The 16583-nt window shown below is 40.8% G+C and overlaps 1 protein-coding gene across 1 annotated transcript in view; it reads right to left on the bottom strand.

Moving 5' to 3' along the window:
- The window catches only part of LOC127655043 (inactive dipeptidyl peptidase 10-like), a 62451-nt gene extending 46097 nt beyond the window's left edge, over nucleotides 1–16354 (bottom strand). Inside the window, exons 1-7 of the mRNA XM_052142636.1 lie at nucleotides 16236–16354; nucleotides 10572–10683; nucleotides 10387–10482; nucleotides 10159–10253; nucleotides 5582–5656; nucleotides 3310–3362; nucleotides 3110–3191 (exon numbers count right to left, since the gene is read on the bottom strand). Coding sequence (XP_051998596.1) covers nucleotides 3110–3191; nucleotides 3310–3362; nucleotides 5582–5656; nucleotides 10159–10253; nucleotides 10387–10482; nucleotides 10572–10683; nucleotides 16236–16295 — 573 coding nt within the window. The 5' untranslated portion in view covers nucleotides 16296–16354. The remainder of the gene's footprint in view (nucleotides 1–3109; nucleotides 3192–3309; nucleotides 3363–5581; nucleotides 5657–10158; nucleotides 10254–10386; nucleotides 10483–10571; nucleotides 10684–16235) is intronic.
- Nucleotides 16355–16583: the final 229 nt, after the last annotated feature.

The following is a 16583-nucleotide window of genomic DNA, read 5'->3' as shown; positions in this document are numbered from 1 at the left end:
CCGGCGGAGCTTTTCAGGCATCCCTGCGGAGGTTGGGGTCATTGAACCGGAGTGGGCAATGTTCAAAGCTTCCATTGCTGAAGCCGCGGTGGAAATCTGCGGCCTCAAGGTTTTAGGTGCCGCAAGGGGTGGTAATCCTCGAACACCGTGGTGGACACTGGTGGTCAGGGAAGCCGTCCGACTGAAGAAAGAGGCCTTCCGGGATTTGTTGTCCCGGAGGTCTCCGGAGGCAGTTGCAAGGTACCGACAGGCCCGAAGGGCTGCGGCCTCCGCCGTGAGGGAGGCAAAGCAGTGGGTGTGGGAAAAGTTCGGAGAAGCCATGGAGAAGGACTTTCGGTCCACACCAAAGTGCTTCTGGAAAACCATCCACCACCTTAGGAGGGGGAAACGGGGAACCATTCAAGCTGTATACAGCAAAGATGGGACGCTGTTGACCTCAACTGAGGAGGTTATTGGGTGGTGGAAGGAACACTTTGAAGAACACCTAAATCCCAACACGCCCTCTATGGTAGAGGCAGAGCCGGAGGATGATGGGGGATCAGATTCTATTTCCCTGGGGGAGGTCACTGAGGTAGTCAAACAACTCTGCAGTGGCAAAGCCCCGGGGATTGATGAGATCCGACCAGAAATGCTGAAAGCTTTGGATGTGGAGGGGGTGTCATGGATGACACGCCTCTTCAACATTGCGTGGAAATCTGGGACAGTGCCTAAGGAGTGGCAGAACGGGGTGGTGGTTCCCCTCTTCAAAAAGGGGGATCAGAGAGTGTGTGCCAACTACAGGGGTATCACACTTCTCAGCCTCCCTGGTAAAGTTTACTGCAAGGTGCTGGAGAGGAGGGTTCGGCCGATTGTCGAACCTCGGATTGAAGAGGAACAATGCGGTTTTCGTCCTGGCCGTGGAACGACGGACCAGATCTTTACTCTCGCAAGGATCCTGGAGGGGGCCTGGGAGAATGCCCATCCAGTCTACATGTGTTTTGTGGCTCTGGAGAAGGCGTATGACCGGGTCCCCCAGGAGATACTGTGGGAGGTGCTGTGGGAGTACGGGGTGGGAGGATCCCTTCTTAGGGCGATCCAATCCCTGTACGTCCAAAGCGAGAGCTGTGTCCGGGTCCTCGGCACGAAGTCGAGTTCATTCCATGTGGGGGTTGGTCTCCGCCAAGGCTGCGCTTTGTCACCAATCCTGTTTGTGATATTCATGGACAGGATATCGAGGTGTAGTCGGGGTGGGGAAGGTGTGCAGTTCGGTGGGCTGGGGATCTCATCGCTGCTTTTTGCAGATGATGTTGTCTTCATGTCATCATCGGTCCGTGACCTTCAGCTCTCACTGGATCGCTTGGCAGTCGAGTGTGAAGCAGCTGGGATGAGGATTAGCACCTCTAAATCTGAGGCCATGGTTCTCAGCAGGAAACCGATGGAGTGCGTACTCCAGGTAGGGAATGAGGTTTTGCCCCAAGTGAAGGAGTTCAAGTACCTCGGGGTCTTGTTGCACTCGCTCTATCGCACCGTTGTCACGAAAAGAGAGCTGAGCCGAAAGGCAAAGCACTCGATCTACCAGTAAATTTTTGTTCCTACCCTCACCTATGGTCATGAAGGTTGGGTCATGACCGAAAGAACTAGGTCGCGAGTACAAGCGGCCGAAATGGGCTTCCTCAGAAGGGTGGCGGGCTTCTCCCTTAGAGATAGGGTGAGGAGCTCAGTCATCCGTGAGGAGCTCGGAGTAGAGCCGCTGCTCCTTTGCGTTGAAAGGAGTCAGTTGAGGTGGTTTGGGCATCTGGTAAGGATGCCGCCTGGCCGCCTCCCTAGGGAGGTGTTTCAGGCACGTCCAGCTGGGAGGAGGCCTCGGGGAAGACCCAGGACTAGGTGGAGAGATTACATCTCCACACTGGCCTGGGAACGCCTCGGGGTCCCCCAGTCAGAGTTGGTTAATGTGGCTCGGGATAGGGAAGATTGGGGCCCCCTGCTGGAGCAGCTGCCCCCGCGACCCGACTTCAGATAAGCGGTTGAAGATGGATGGATGGATGGATATAATGCCTCAACAATAATGCTTGCAAATATGTGTTCAGGTTAAATTAGTAAAATGCACTTTAAATATGCCCATATTAGAAAATCAGCATATTATAATGATTTCTGAAGGATCATGTGACATTGAAGACTGCAGTAATGATGCTGAAAATTCATCTTTGATCACAAATGGCCTTTTACAATATATTTAAATAGAAAATGGTTCTTTTAAATGGTAAAAAAGAGTTCAGAATATCAATGTTGTATTGGATTTTGGATCAAATAAATCCAGTCTTGGTGAGCAGAAGAGACTTCTTTTAACGGTAGAGAAGGTCTAAAATTAAGTCTTTATGTAAAGAAAATGTATAGTCATAATAATTCTTTTAACTTAAAACTTGATTTTGATCATTAAGTCTCCTCACATTCATTCTCTGTCCCTCATTGATAGGCCCAGGGGAGGGGTCTTTGTCTCTCAGGTGTGAATTACAATCCATATTCATGATCATTCACGCCTTCTCGCATATGACCTTTCAACACTAAAATTGTATTACAAAAGTTAAATTACTATATTGTTTTGTATGAATGAGTGATCAGGATGGTTTTCACATAAATTTCTAGCAAAAACTCTAGGCTACAATATCCAGTTATCAAAAGGCTTGTGGAAAAATGTTTAGTATGTGTTATATGACCTTATTTCAGTGACTTAAAATTGTAGTTTTTTCAAAAACCATGCATAAACGTTATTTTCTGAAAAATACAAACCTGTACACACATGTTGCTAACATATTATTGTAGCCTAGTTTGTGCTGAATACAGTGTTATCAGACTTTAGGCATTAATATGTTTTTAAGCAACTGAAAAAGGCACAAATGTCAAGGCATGTCAAAACTTCTCCAGGGCCCAAAACACCCTCAGACCCCAGAGGGTTAAAGTCCAAACAAAGGAGATTTTCATGAAGATTCGGTTTCTGTTCAGAAACCACACAATGCAAACTCTCTCAGTGTCTGTACACATAGTGTTTTTAGTTCAGTTGAGTTGAGCCGTGTTGTGTTGTGATGTAGCAGTGTGCTGTCAGATGTTGTGTTATCTCTGAGCCTTTACTCACTAGCTGTTGGCCGTGAACTCCCCATGATGCAAACTGCAGGACAGAATCAAACACCTCAGGAGGATTTAATTCTTGCACCTCCCTACACAAAGAAACATACACACACACAAACACATTAACACAAACAAATCAACTAACCAAGATGATCAATCTTTATACTTGCACATACATACATTAGTTTGTGTGTGTGTGTGTAATACCGTGTGTGTAAGTTGTATATCAGGTAAGATGCCAGGAAGGATTGTTGGTACAACTAAAAAAAATGAAATAAAAATTTACATTTAAAAAACGTGCTAACTAAAGCTGTCCAGAAAAAATACTACACTAAACATTATATCCATGACATATTAAACATTCTACACAGCATATAACATTATATAATAATTATCTGATTAAAGATATTTTAAAGGTCAGTTAATTTCACTCAATACAACAATAACCAACAAAAAATGACTTAAAAACTACTGCATTTATCAAAACTATTGTGAAAAGATGGCGGTGCGTGCACAACTCGAGGCTCGAGCATGAGTTCCAGAACACAGACTGGAACACATTTGCTTCTCAGGCCAACCTGGACTCACACACTGACATTAATACCTACACAAATTCTGTTCTGCAACACATCAACAGGTGTGTCGAAAAGGTTACCACCTATAAAACAATTAAAACATACCCCTATCAGAAACCCTGGATGAACAAGTAAGTCCAACTCCTGCTGATGGCACGTGATGCTGCTTTCAGATCTGGTGACTGGGAAGCCTACAGTTTATCCAGGGCCAATTTGAAGAGGGGAATTAAAGCAGCCAAACACAATTACAAACCAGCGAACAGCAACCCCCCCCCCAACCAGAAATGCCACCCTCCCAGATGAACTGAACACCTTTTATGCTCACATTGATTGTGGAAACACAATACCACCCATAAAAGCTGAGCTCCCACCTGATGATTTGCCTCTCACAATTTCCACCTGTGACGTGTGCTCCACACTGAGCAGAATGAATGCACATGAAGCTGCTGGCACTTATGGCAACCCTGGCTGAGTGCTCAGGGCCTTTGCAGAACGTCTTCACCAACATTTTCAACCTCTTCTTGGCCCAGGCCATTGTCCCCACCTGCTTCAAAACAGCCACCATTGTACTAGTACCAAAACATGTTGCTACTGTGGCCCTCAATGACTTCCGCCCTGTTGCTCTTACTCCCATCATCGTTAAGTGTTTTGAGAGGCTGGTCCTCTCCTACGTGAAAACATGCCTGCCCCCAACACTGGACCCATATCAGTTCACCTACAAACCCAACAGGTCAACTGAGAATGCTATCGCCTCAGCTCTTCACTCCGCCCTGACTCACTTGGACAAAAACAACAAATATGTCAGGATGGTATTCATTGATTTCAGTTCTGCCTTAAATACTGTGATCCCATCCAAGCTGATCTCCAAGCTCACGGATCTTGGGATCAGCCCCTCCCTCTGCAGCTGGACCTTGGACTTTCTCACTAACAGACCACAGTCTGTTAGGATCATTAACCACAACTCCTCCACCCTCATTTTGAACACTGGTGCACCACAGGACTGTGTGCTGAGTCCAAACCTCTACTCCTTCACCGATGACTGCATACCTGGGCATGGCTCCAACTCCATAATCAAGTTTGCAGATGACACCAGGGTGGTAGGCCTGATCAGCGGCAATGATGAGACGGCCTACAGAGAAGAGGTATAGCACCTGGCAGTGTGGTATGCCAACAACAATCTCACACTAAACACACAGAAGACCAAGGAGCTTATTGTGGACTACCGGCAGACTAGGAAGGGCCACACATACACTCCCATCTACATTGATGGGGACGAAGTGGAGCGTGTGACTAGCTTCAAGTTGCTGGGTGTCCATATCTTTGAGGATCTTTCCTGGATCTACAGCACCTCCATTCGGATAAAAAAGATGCAACAGCACCTTTACTCCTTAGGAAGCTAAGGAAAGCTCAACTTTCCCCCCACATCCTGCTAAATGTTTACCACTGCACTATTGATTCCCTTGCACATTTCTTTGCACATAACTTCTATCTCTTGATGCCACTTGCACTATTATGGTCACCGGCCATATATATATATTTACATATTTATACTTCATTATGTACAATGCACCTTCAGTGTTTATACTGCTTAATTTGAAACTGGTACTGTATTCATAGACATTTGCTTTGAGCTGGTCTCTGCTTCTCTACCTCATAACTTTGCACTCCATAAAAGTCTTTATTGTGTATACTCATATATATTGTATATTGGTATTTGCACTTATGGTTAGATGCTAACTGCATTTCATTGGCTTTATACCTGTTCTCTGCACAATGACTATAAAGTTTAATCTAATCTATTCGTTACCGAGGAGGAGTTTGTCCTGTTTTGGCTTCAGGTTTTTGTATTTATGTTTTGACACTTTTATAAAATAAAACTCCTGAGAGTCGATGTGACACCTCACCTTTCTTATATCATATGCCAGTAAAATGTAGTTGAGGTCTGGTGACACAGCAAACTTGGAGGCCTTGAACATTGCCTGTAGATGACAAATCAAATGTTAGAAAGACATGGTCAACCCTATTCATGCAGAGTTTAGCTCCAAACTTCATCAAAAACCCTTAAAGCAGCTTAGCAAAAGATGTGTTTGACTTCATGCAGCACTGCACAGACCGATCAGCACCTACCTTATAGCAGTGCATGCTCGATATATTTTTTCCAACTTTTGCCAGCGCCACATCTATGTATGGCAGATATAGTAAAACTAGCACTTAGCCAGCCCTTGTAAATTGTATCTGATGTCAGACACTCAAGTCCCAGAATTGCAATGGTGGCTGGAATCTCTATTTCCACGTTTGTTACAATAGAATCACCTATGACCATGGCTATTTCAAAATTATTCTCAGTGGGTGCTCAGTGGGGGAGAATTGATTGGAATCCAATGGGAGAGTGATGTTGCTTTGCTGAGTGAGTATGCCACTGAGACATCACCCAAACGCCCTGCTGCAGAGTCTCTACAGCCGGAACAATGTGTGTGTGTTGCTCGCTGTACTACCCACATCTGAAAGAGTGTCAATTGGCTTCTCTTTCTCACTGACCTCCACTAGCATTTAGATGCATGTCTCTAACTTATTAACCTTCTCTGTCAGCCTGACTAATTCCTTAAATTATCACATGTAAATCCATCTCTGCTGATTGAAGAATCTATCATAAACATGTGGCATGCAATGCAGGAAGAAAATAACATGAATGGATGCCATGACTTGCCACAATTGTTTGTTTTTGTTGTTATGGTTGTTTCTTGAGCAGCGAGGGTTTGTGATTGATGTGGTTTGATGGGGTTCCTGATCAGCAGAGGTTTGAGTTTGACGCAATAATCAGTGTAAAACACAGTGGACAAAACAATTACATGCAGTTGAGATGCAAGATGTAGACAAGCAGAGAGAGGAAAAAAAGAAAACGGGTGTGTGTGAGAAAATACACGCAGTTGAAACAGTAGAAAAGAAGAATAAAGAAGCATGTGGTAAAATGGCAAAGGATAAAACAATTAACGTATAAGAAGAATAAGCAATGCGAAGCAAGCTAGCAAGCTACAAACACCGATTCATGCAGCATGCCAGTAGCAACCAGAACAGGAAGTGCAACCAGAACAGGAAGTAAGTTAATGCCAGTTCAAGCCAGTAACTGGAATGAACCATCTCTTCTCGCAACGTATCGTCAAATGCAAATCTGAGTTTGCAGAGACATCTGACAATTGAGGATGATACCCAAGGACTGGAACATTTCATTCAACATTCCATTCGGGTGGACAATCTCCTAAGCTCCTGCTCAGCCCTCAGCCCCACCACCCCCATTGCAGATTCTATCCACTGTCCATCCAGGAACAGCTTGCTATGGAGGAATATGTCAACGAGTCCTTAAACCAGGTTACATACATCCCCCTACATCACCCACAGCATCAAGTTTCTTCTTTGTCTCAAAGAAGGATGGAGGGCTTAGACTATCGTGCACTAAAGGACATCACTATCAAATTCAAGTACCCGTTACCTCTAGTCCCAGCCGCCCTTGAATTACTGGGACATGTCACCATCTACTCAAATCTGTACCTCAAAAGGGAAAAATGCCAGTTCAACCAGGCAGCAGTCAATATCCTAGGATATAGTATATCATCTCCCCTCAGGGTGTGGAGATAGATTAGTAGAAAGTTCAAGCCATCTCCTCCTTTCCACAAACCACTACCACAAGGGAGCTGCAACGTTACCTCGGCTTTGCCAATTCTTATTGGCGATTCATTCATAATTTCAGCAGTGTGGCAGCACCTCTCACTAATCTGCAAAAAAACAACAACCCTGACCCTTCCGTTGGCTAAAATATGCTTTAATATTGGCTCCAATCCTTAAACAATCAGATCCTGACATTCCTTTCATTGTGTATGTCGACACCTCAGTTAACGGTGTCTGTGCTGTCCTCTCCCAATAAGCTCCAGCTAAGCTTCACCCTTGTGAGTTCTTCTAGATAAAATGATCTCCTGCTGAGAAGAACTACGATAGTGGCAATCGTGAACTGTTGGCCATCAGAATGGCACTGAAAGAGTGGCGGCACTGACTAGAAGGCACTGTACATCCCTTCCAAGTCATCACAGATCACAGCAATCTTGACAACCTCCAATTGAACCCCTGAGAAGCATGTTGGGCACTCTTCTTCACACGATTCCACTTTACCTCACTTACAGACCTGGTTCCAAGAACTTCAAGGCTGATGCTCTTTCACAATTACACTTCACCTGAACCCATCATCTCTCCTTCCATACTGGTTAGTCCCATCTAGTGGAATATCCAGCAGGAGATCGCTCAGGCCAGCGAAATCCAAACCTGCTCCCCCTAATTTTCCACCTACATACCTGAACCTCTTTGACACCCATTTTCATGTGACACCCATTTTCATTCGACCCCTGATTCTTGTCACCCTGGAATTACACAGACTTTGGCATTGACCCATAACCGCTATTGGTGTCCTCATCTCACTCAGGATGTCAGTGACGTCATCCTCTTCTGTTCAGAGTGCGCAATGGCCAAGGTTCCCCGTCTCTTACCTGCTGGTAAATTAGAGACCAGGTGAACCCTTAGTGTTGCCAGTGGTCGACCGTTGGTTCCACAACAGTGAGAGGGTCTGGAACTCAGCTCACATTCGTCTTCATTGAGCCGTCATGAGGCAGAAAGACTGTGCCAGTGCAAGATGATTGGAGGTCCCTGACTTCCAGCCTGACACAAAATTTTCAAAAAATAACTGGCATATTTAGTCCAGACTCTTGTGGAATCTCTACATAGTCAGGGTTGTCTGGAATATCTTGTGGACTGAGAGGGGTCCTGGGGAAAGGTTGTGGATCTCCAGGGACAACATTCTTGATTCAAAACTCCTCATGGAGTTCCATCTCAGCCACTCAGATGTCCAGCACCTCGTCCACAAGGTAGACCACAGTGCCAGGTGTTCCAGGCCTCTGGAGTGGCCCGTGGAGGTGGGGGTAATGTCACACCATCGTCCATGTCTCTACCTCATGATGTCATCCGTTCCAATTCCCCGGACTATTAAGCTCGTTGGCAGCCACAACTGATCCTCATTTCCCCATCAGCACATGCACCATACACACACACATACATACACACCAGTCACTCTTTGTCTAGTTTCTACACAGACCTCACCTGTTTGTTCTTACTTACCTGATTACTATAAAGTGGATTTATTTCTGTTTGTTGGCTTGTTGCCTTTGTTCAGTTCTTCATTTTCATTACTAATGCATTATGATGCCTTTACAATGCATTATAAATATGGGCTTCATAGAAAGTGTTACCTAATTTTCTTTTTATAATTCTGAATTATTGCTATTAAAATAATATTAAATAGGTACACACTGTATTAAGCAGCACGTAACCTATTCAAATGAAAAGTGTTTCTGCTTATTATATGTAAAATGAAGAATCTGTCTGTCTACATTTATATCAGATCCACTTTGTTTGTAATAAAAAAAGCAAACATTACAAAATCTGCTGTGACTGATGTAGGTTCAGCACATGATGGGAAGCACAAAAGTGTCCAGCTTGACGGCTCTCTATTGAACTCCTGCCCCGACTGTATCCGGCACATTTCGCAGACTGGTAAAACAAGGCACGGTTTAGGTTGAACAAACCTCTCAGGATTACTTAAGAGTTACAGGCAGGTCTCTAGAAACATGATTGGCTAATCCTGTGTTAGAAAGTTATCCTTAAACTATCAGTATTATTATGCTCTTATTTTACAACATTTGTACATTAATGAGCATATGGCCCTTTAAGTCATTTGAAATAAAATAAAAAAATCTACTTTAGGGCTGTACAAATCGTAATCCCGATGTGACTATGTCAGATAATTAAAGCACAAAGTGCTGCGATTTAATAAAGTAAAAATAAAAAATAGTCTGTTTATGCTGCTCGCTTCAAAGTTTATGTGTGCTGCTTTGTCTTGTCTGTATTGAGTTAGTGTATTATTACAGTGTTTTTATAGTGGTTTTGTTCCACGAAACTCAGAGTAAAAGATCTGCTCAGAATTTGTTTCCATTTGATCACATGAGCTGAGGGTGTCATATTTAAAGCACACCGGATTCACTTTAATTTAACTTTTGCCTAATTTCAAATATATTTAATCCTCTACAAGTTAGTATAAAAATACAATTCATAAATATGTTAAAATAAGGAGAACATTTTACAGCTGTTGTGAAATGTATCTACTTCCTGCAGATGCCAAAATTAAAGCTTGATGGTTTAAAACTCTGGTTTAATTGGATTGCATAGCAATGCCCCTTTCAAGTTAATATTTGTAGTACAGAGTATATTACTATTTTATAAATATAATAATAATAATAAAATGTATAATACATTGCAATTATATAATTTTCAAGTTGACTGTGTTCCAAAAAAATACTGATTATCACTATCACACTATCACAAAGTGGACTAAAACAGGTTCTCAGTGTACCCGAGAGAGGCTGTGTGTTAGAATGTCACTCACAAATGTGGTGTTTTTCATTAAAACCTCTGTCTGATTTGTCTCCATATTTAGCATCTTTAGATCTCCATCTCTGCCCCTATAGATGAGCTGATAATCTGAGAAAGAAACACACACACAGAGACAGAGCGAGAGAGAGAGGGAAAGAGCTGATGAAAAACATGATCTGACAGTTCAATGATGTGAGTAAAACAGAGAGAGAGAGGGAGAGAGGTTGTGAATGTCTCTCACCATTAATCCACTGAGCTTCGGGGTTGTGAACCTGACGCTCACTGAAGAAAATGTCATCCAGGGTCAGACAGGATCCCAGAGTGTGAGGGGTGCCACCTGAAATTATAAACACACTTGACAAATACACACAAACGCAGACTCACAACAACCAAACTGAGGCTGAAAAAACACTGAAACATTCAGACCTGAAGACAGCATGAAGATGGACAGACCAATCAATGACAGCACAAACACAATGACCAGTAGAGAGATTCCAACACCCTTCCAGTTCATCTCAGCAGAAATGACCCCCACATCCTACAGGAGACAGATAATTAACTTATTAGTTCATTTGATACTTTTGATATTGTATAAAATGCAGCACAATAAATGACAAGATTGAAAATCAACAGATAATCCATTGTTTATTTTTCTTAAATGTGCTTATTGCCATGTGTACAGAAATATTCGAAATGGAAGTATTGAATTTTGTTCATTAGGGGTGTGTGTGTGTGTGTGTGCGCATGCATTTAATCTTATTTGCAGTGGCAATAATGAATTTACATTTATTCATTTGGCAGACACTTTTATCCAAATGACTTTCATAAGAGGAGTAATATATCAGATAAGATTCATCTTAAGGAGACAGTCATACAAAAAGTGCTGCATTACAAAGTTTCACTAGCATCAGAATAGTAGTATCCAAGACAGATTACAAGTATATATGTGTATGTATATATGTGTATATGTGTGTGTGTATATATATATATATATATATATATATATACACATACATACATATACACTGTATATACAGTTGAAGTCAGAAGTTTACATACATCTTATCCAAACACATTTAAACTCAGTTTTTCACAATTCCTGACATTTAATCATAGAAAACATTCCCAGTCTTAGGTCAGTTAGGATCACTACTTTATTTTAAGAACGTGAAATGTCAGAATAATAGTAGAGAGAATGATTTATTTCAGCTTATATTCATCACATTCCCAGTGGGTCAGAAGTTTACATACACTTTGTTAGTATTTGGTAGCATTGCCTATAAATTGTTTAACTTGGGTCAAATGTTTTGGGAATCCTTCCACAAGCTTCTTACAATAAGTTGCTGGAATTTTGTCCCATTCCTCCAGACAGAACTGGTGTAACCGAGTCAGGTTTGTCGGCCTCCTTGCTCGCACACGTTTTTTCAGTTCTGCCCTCAAATGTTCTATCGGAGGTTAGGGCTTTGTGATGGCCACTCCAATACCTTGACTTTGTTGTCCTTAAGCCATTTTTCCACAACTTTGGGGGTATTCTTGGGGTCATTGTCCATTTGGAAGACCCATTTGTGACCAAGCTTTAACTTCCTGGCTGATGTCTTGAGATGTTGCTTCAATATATTCATATCATTTTCCATCTATTTTGTGAAGTGCACCAGTTCCTCCTGCAGCAAAGCACCCCCACAACATGATGCTTCCACCCCCATGCTTCACGTTTGGGATGGTGTTCTTTGGCTTGCGAGCCTCACCTTTTTTCCTCCAAACATAACAATGGTCATTATGGCCAAAAAGTTCAGTTTGTATTTAATCAGACCAGAGGACATTTCTCCAAAGATCTTTGTCCCCATGTGTACTTAAACTGTATTAATGGTGGTTTTTAGCAGCCTTTCAGGTTATGTCCATATAGGACTCGTTTTGCTGTGGATCTAGATACTCGTCTACCTGTTTCCTCCAGCATCTTCACAAGGTCCTTTGCTGTTGTTCTATGATTGATTTGAACTTTTCACACAAACTATGTTCATCTCTAGGAGACAGAATGCATCTCCTTCCTGAGCGGTGTGATGACTGTGTGGTCACATGGTGTTTATACTTGTGTACTATTGTTTGTACAGATGAACGTGGCACCTTCAGGTATTTGGAAATTGCTCCCAAGGATGAACCAGACTTGTGGAGGTCCACAGTTTTTTTCTGAGGTCTCGGCTGATTTCTTTAGATTTTCCCATGATTTCAAGGAAAGAGGCACTGAGTTCGAAGGTAGGCCTTAAAATACATCCACAATTACATATCCAATTGACTCCAATTAGCCAATCAGAAGATAATTGACTAATTGCCTATAGGCTTGAGATCATGTGTGCATGTGGAAAAGTGCTTATGGATGTGTTTTTAGCTGCTTTATGAAAATTTTTAATGAATAATCAAAATGTCATCCTTTGATTAGAAACTAATAAAAGCCTGTAAAATGTCTGTCTGTCTATATGTCCATCAATCTCTCTGTTCTCTAAATCCCAGTGATGAACCAGACTTGTGGAGGTCCACAGTTTTTTTCTGAGGTCTCGGCTGATTTCTTTAGATTTTCCCATGATTTCAAGGAAAGAGGCACTTTCCGTGAAATTTTATTGCCTATAGATGGCAATAAAAGCATGCATGCAAACTAATATACGGAATATTCAGCAAACGATTTTTGATTTAAGCCGTATACATCTGGGCTAACTTCAGATCCAGATCATCAGGTCTCTCTCTCTCTCTCTCTCTCTCTCTCTGTGGTTATGTAATATAGATCTCTAAATAGTCACATATTGCTTACTGCAGCCAGCAACACTGTGTCTTTATATCACATAAACTACAAACACACAAAGGACTGTAAGGAGGGAGAAATATCTATGTATATGCACTTCTGTGTGTGTCATAGGAGCCACAGACAGAATTTTTCTCCAAGGTTATTGGACAAGACCAAAACACTTGTTTCTTAGCACTCAGTGTTATTTTATTGCACCATCTACTGTTCCAAGTTATTATTACAGGCGTATATGATTGTAATCTAACCCTAACCAGCAGAGGACAGTACTCTCTAAAGCATTTATAGGAGATCTAATGGGATCTTCATGAAAATATGCACATTATGTTTACAATAAAGTACATTTCCCGCTATGTTAATACTATTTTATTACTAACACTGTATCCTTGTCAATAATGAAAGTAAAAGTGAGACAATCCAATCAGCATCTTTAAAGTCAGATCATTTGATGACAGGAGTTTTTCACAGGGGTGGCGGGGCAGGGGCCATCGATTAGTCTGTGGTGACACAGAACATTTTGGGCTGTACATGTTAAGTCTTGTGCTCAAAAACGGCAATTGCAAGTGGGGTGGCCAAGTCAACCCCGGCCACCCCCTAGCTCTGCCACTGCTGATGACATACAGTACACCCATCCATCCAAGAAGAAATGTTTGAACACCAAATTGATACGAAATAAATGATGTTGGTTCAAATTTACATACAATAAAAGAAAGTGTTTTCATATTTGCATTTTATATAGTGTAGATAGATAGTGTTCTGCCAGAGGAACGAAGATGATCTATATGAAGCAGATCAGAGTAAACTGGTCAAAGGAAAACTCATTTTATTGGGTGAGAAAGTTTTGAGATTCACAAAAGTGAAGATTGAACAATATGCACTGGATTATTTCTGGAAAATATTTTCACCACAGACACAAGTTATTTACATTTATTTACAATAGTTTATGTGTGTGTACAGACTGATTCTATGCTGTTAATCTATTTTGCCATTCGTTGCACCATTTCTTTGCTTGCATATCGCTGTTTGCAGATTTTCAATGTTTTTGGCCATATTTAGGTGAAAAAAGTCAGAAGAATACAGATCAAATTTGTGGTAAAATGAAGTACAGAATCACAACACATGTACAACACTTGTGCAAAGGATTTAAATATTGCAAATTAAGTGTGCAACATGATTTACACCTTTACAAAGAGTTCTGTGCACATGCAGTTGTTTATGCTTGCAATTTGATTTACACTTTTACAAATCTTACTCTTCACATGTAAATCTTTTAGACACTAATTTACCTTGGTCTTAGATTTTGATTTGAATCATTAATTCCCTTTGAATAAAACTGATAAATGAATAAATATACATTTAATGTGATCAGAAGAAGCTCCAGAGTGATTTAGGTTAAACGTTAAGAGTTTTGAGTGCTGCGTATTATATAACGGAATAAATGTAAGCATATTTCCATAACTCTCTGTTTAAGAAATAAAACCATCAATAAACTAAATAGACAAGTAAAGTTTAATCTTTTGTCATTGACAAATTTGTCACACAGAATTTAAACACATTATACATTTCTTTAACACAATCACTGCATTATAGACCCTTTTCACAGACTATAATGACATGTTTCCACCATGTCAGCAGTTTATAGCAGCTTTAATCTATAAATTGTTTTATATTTTCAATTTGAACTATTTTGTGTATTTTTATTTCATGCTTTGTGTTATATTACCCTGGAATTAGTTTTAAAAGCTAGTTACCACAGTTGTGATGGTGTTTGTAATATAGCTGCTTATTAGCTGTGAATCAGACAGCAAATTTGTCATCTTTCGGTCTTCTGACTGCCGTAATCCGGCGCTCTATATTTTTTCCCTCTTGTGAAACTGTAATTGTGGATTTTTTTATTTTGCTGCTGGAACAAATTGGAATACAATTTGCTGTGTTCTCCCGTTCACTGCTATAGAAGTTTACTCTGCAATCTTTTACTTCTGCGTTCCAAACCAGCTAATGGGAAAAAGGTCTATCGATTGTTTTTGTCTTGTGTTTCAGAGTCACTCCACTGGCATTATGGGTATCTGCTAAGAATCTCGACTGTGAAACACTGACACTGAAGCTAAACATGCTCCTTGTAATCAGCAGGGGATTAAAGTTTAATCTCAACACATACACTGTTTATAAAGGGTTACTTTATCTTACTTGCCCTTATGAAAATTTAATCAGGCCATAAGCACACGTAAAACCACGGATGTCAATGTAGATAGCATTCAAAATAGATATAATATTTTTTAATGAAAAAACTAATAGCCTAACCACATATAACATTAAATAATTTCACAGTTTTAATACAAATGAAGCCTAATAGATTAAATATGAAAGTATAACATTTCTGTCATAATACCAGTTACTGTTACTACAATTAAAACCTGATACATTTTAATAATGGAGATGATATGTAGTTTGAAAAACTTTGTAATTTATGGTGGTGCATGCCATCTCTTTTCCTTCATTTAACGTTAAGCTCTCGTTATGAATAAATGTTTTTGAATATTGTCTTTATAACCAGTATAAAAACAATCTGAAAAACAAACCAACGGCCCTCTAGAGCAATGTGCACACACACACACACACACACACACACACACACACACACACACACACACACACACACACACACACACACATGTTAGTGTATCCTTATGAGAACTCTCCATAGACATAATGATTTTTAAACTGTACAAACTATAGATTCTATCCCCAAACCCTAAACCTCAGAGAGAACTTTCTGCATTTTTACATTTTCTAATTTCTTATGTTTTTTTTTTTTTTAAGCGATTTGAACTATGGGGACACTTGAAATGTCCTCATGAACCACTTAAACCTGCACACACACACATGCTCTAGATGCACTCAGTAAGTTAAAGTGAGTGTCATGAATCATTTAATGAAGTCTTCTGACGGCTCCTCAGGGATCTTACTGACCTTCATCCAGTTAATCGTTAATCTGCTTTAAACAACATAAGCTTTGTTATTTCTGCTGATTTTAAAACTATTCATGATGGTAGCTATCTAAGTTGCAGAAATAGTGATCATTATATATTTAATAAACTTATGATGATAAAGTAAGATTACAGCTGGCAGTCACATAGTATGTCTGTATATACAGTCCGTCCATCAATCCATTCATCAATTTGATAATTACTTATTCTTCTTGTAAAAAGATAAACTTGTCTCTAATAAACCTCAGTTGTTTGACAGCATCATGACACCAGACACAGTTTTCATCATTTCTAAACAGAACTCATCCTCACCTTCACATCGATGGATGAGCGTCTGTGACATTGGTTTGACACTCCAGCGGTTTGATTCATGTCTTTTTCTTTTTCCAGCAGTTAATCACCATGAGCTGAGTGCTGATGCTCTGAGTGTGTTATCCAGCACTGTTGAACAAGTGCTCAGTCACAATCCAGTAGCACGTCACAGATGCGAAACCATCTGTGTGTCAACGACGAGTGAAGAGCAAAATCACCACTAACTTCAGTCCACTGGATTATGACAACATATCAAGTACAGAGCATGAATCAACATTCCTGTAAAACAATCAGCCTTTACCTTAAAAGTTACTCTCTCTGCAACAAAAGTACAGCAACTTATTTTTT

Source organism: Xyrauchen texanus, chromosome 14 (assembly GCF_025860055.1).
Source record: "Xyrauchen texanus isolate HMW12.3.18 chromosome 14, RBS_HiC_50CHRs, whole genome shotgun sequence".
In the NCBI taxonomy this organism is placed as follows: domain Eukaryota; kingdom Metazoa; phylum Chordata; class Actinopteri; order Cypriniformes; family Catostomidae; genus Xyrauchen; species Xyrauchen texanus.
The sequence above is the reverse complement of the archived record's forward strand: the minus strand, read 5'-3'. Positions and strand labels throughout refer to the sequence as shown.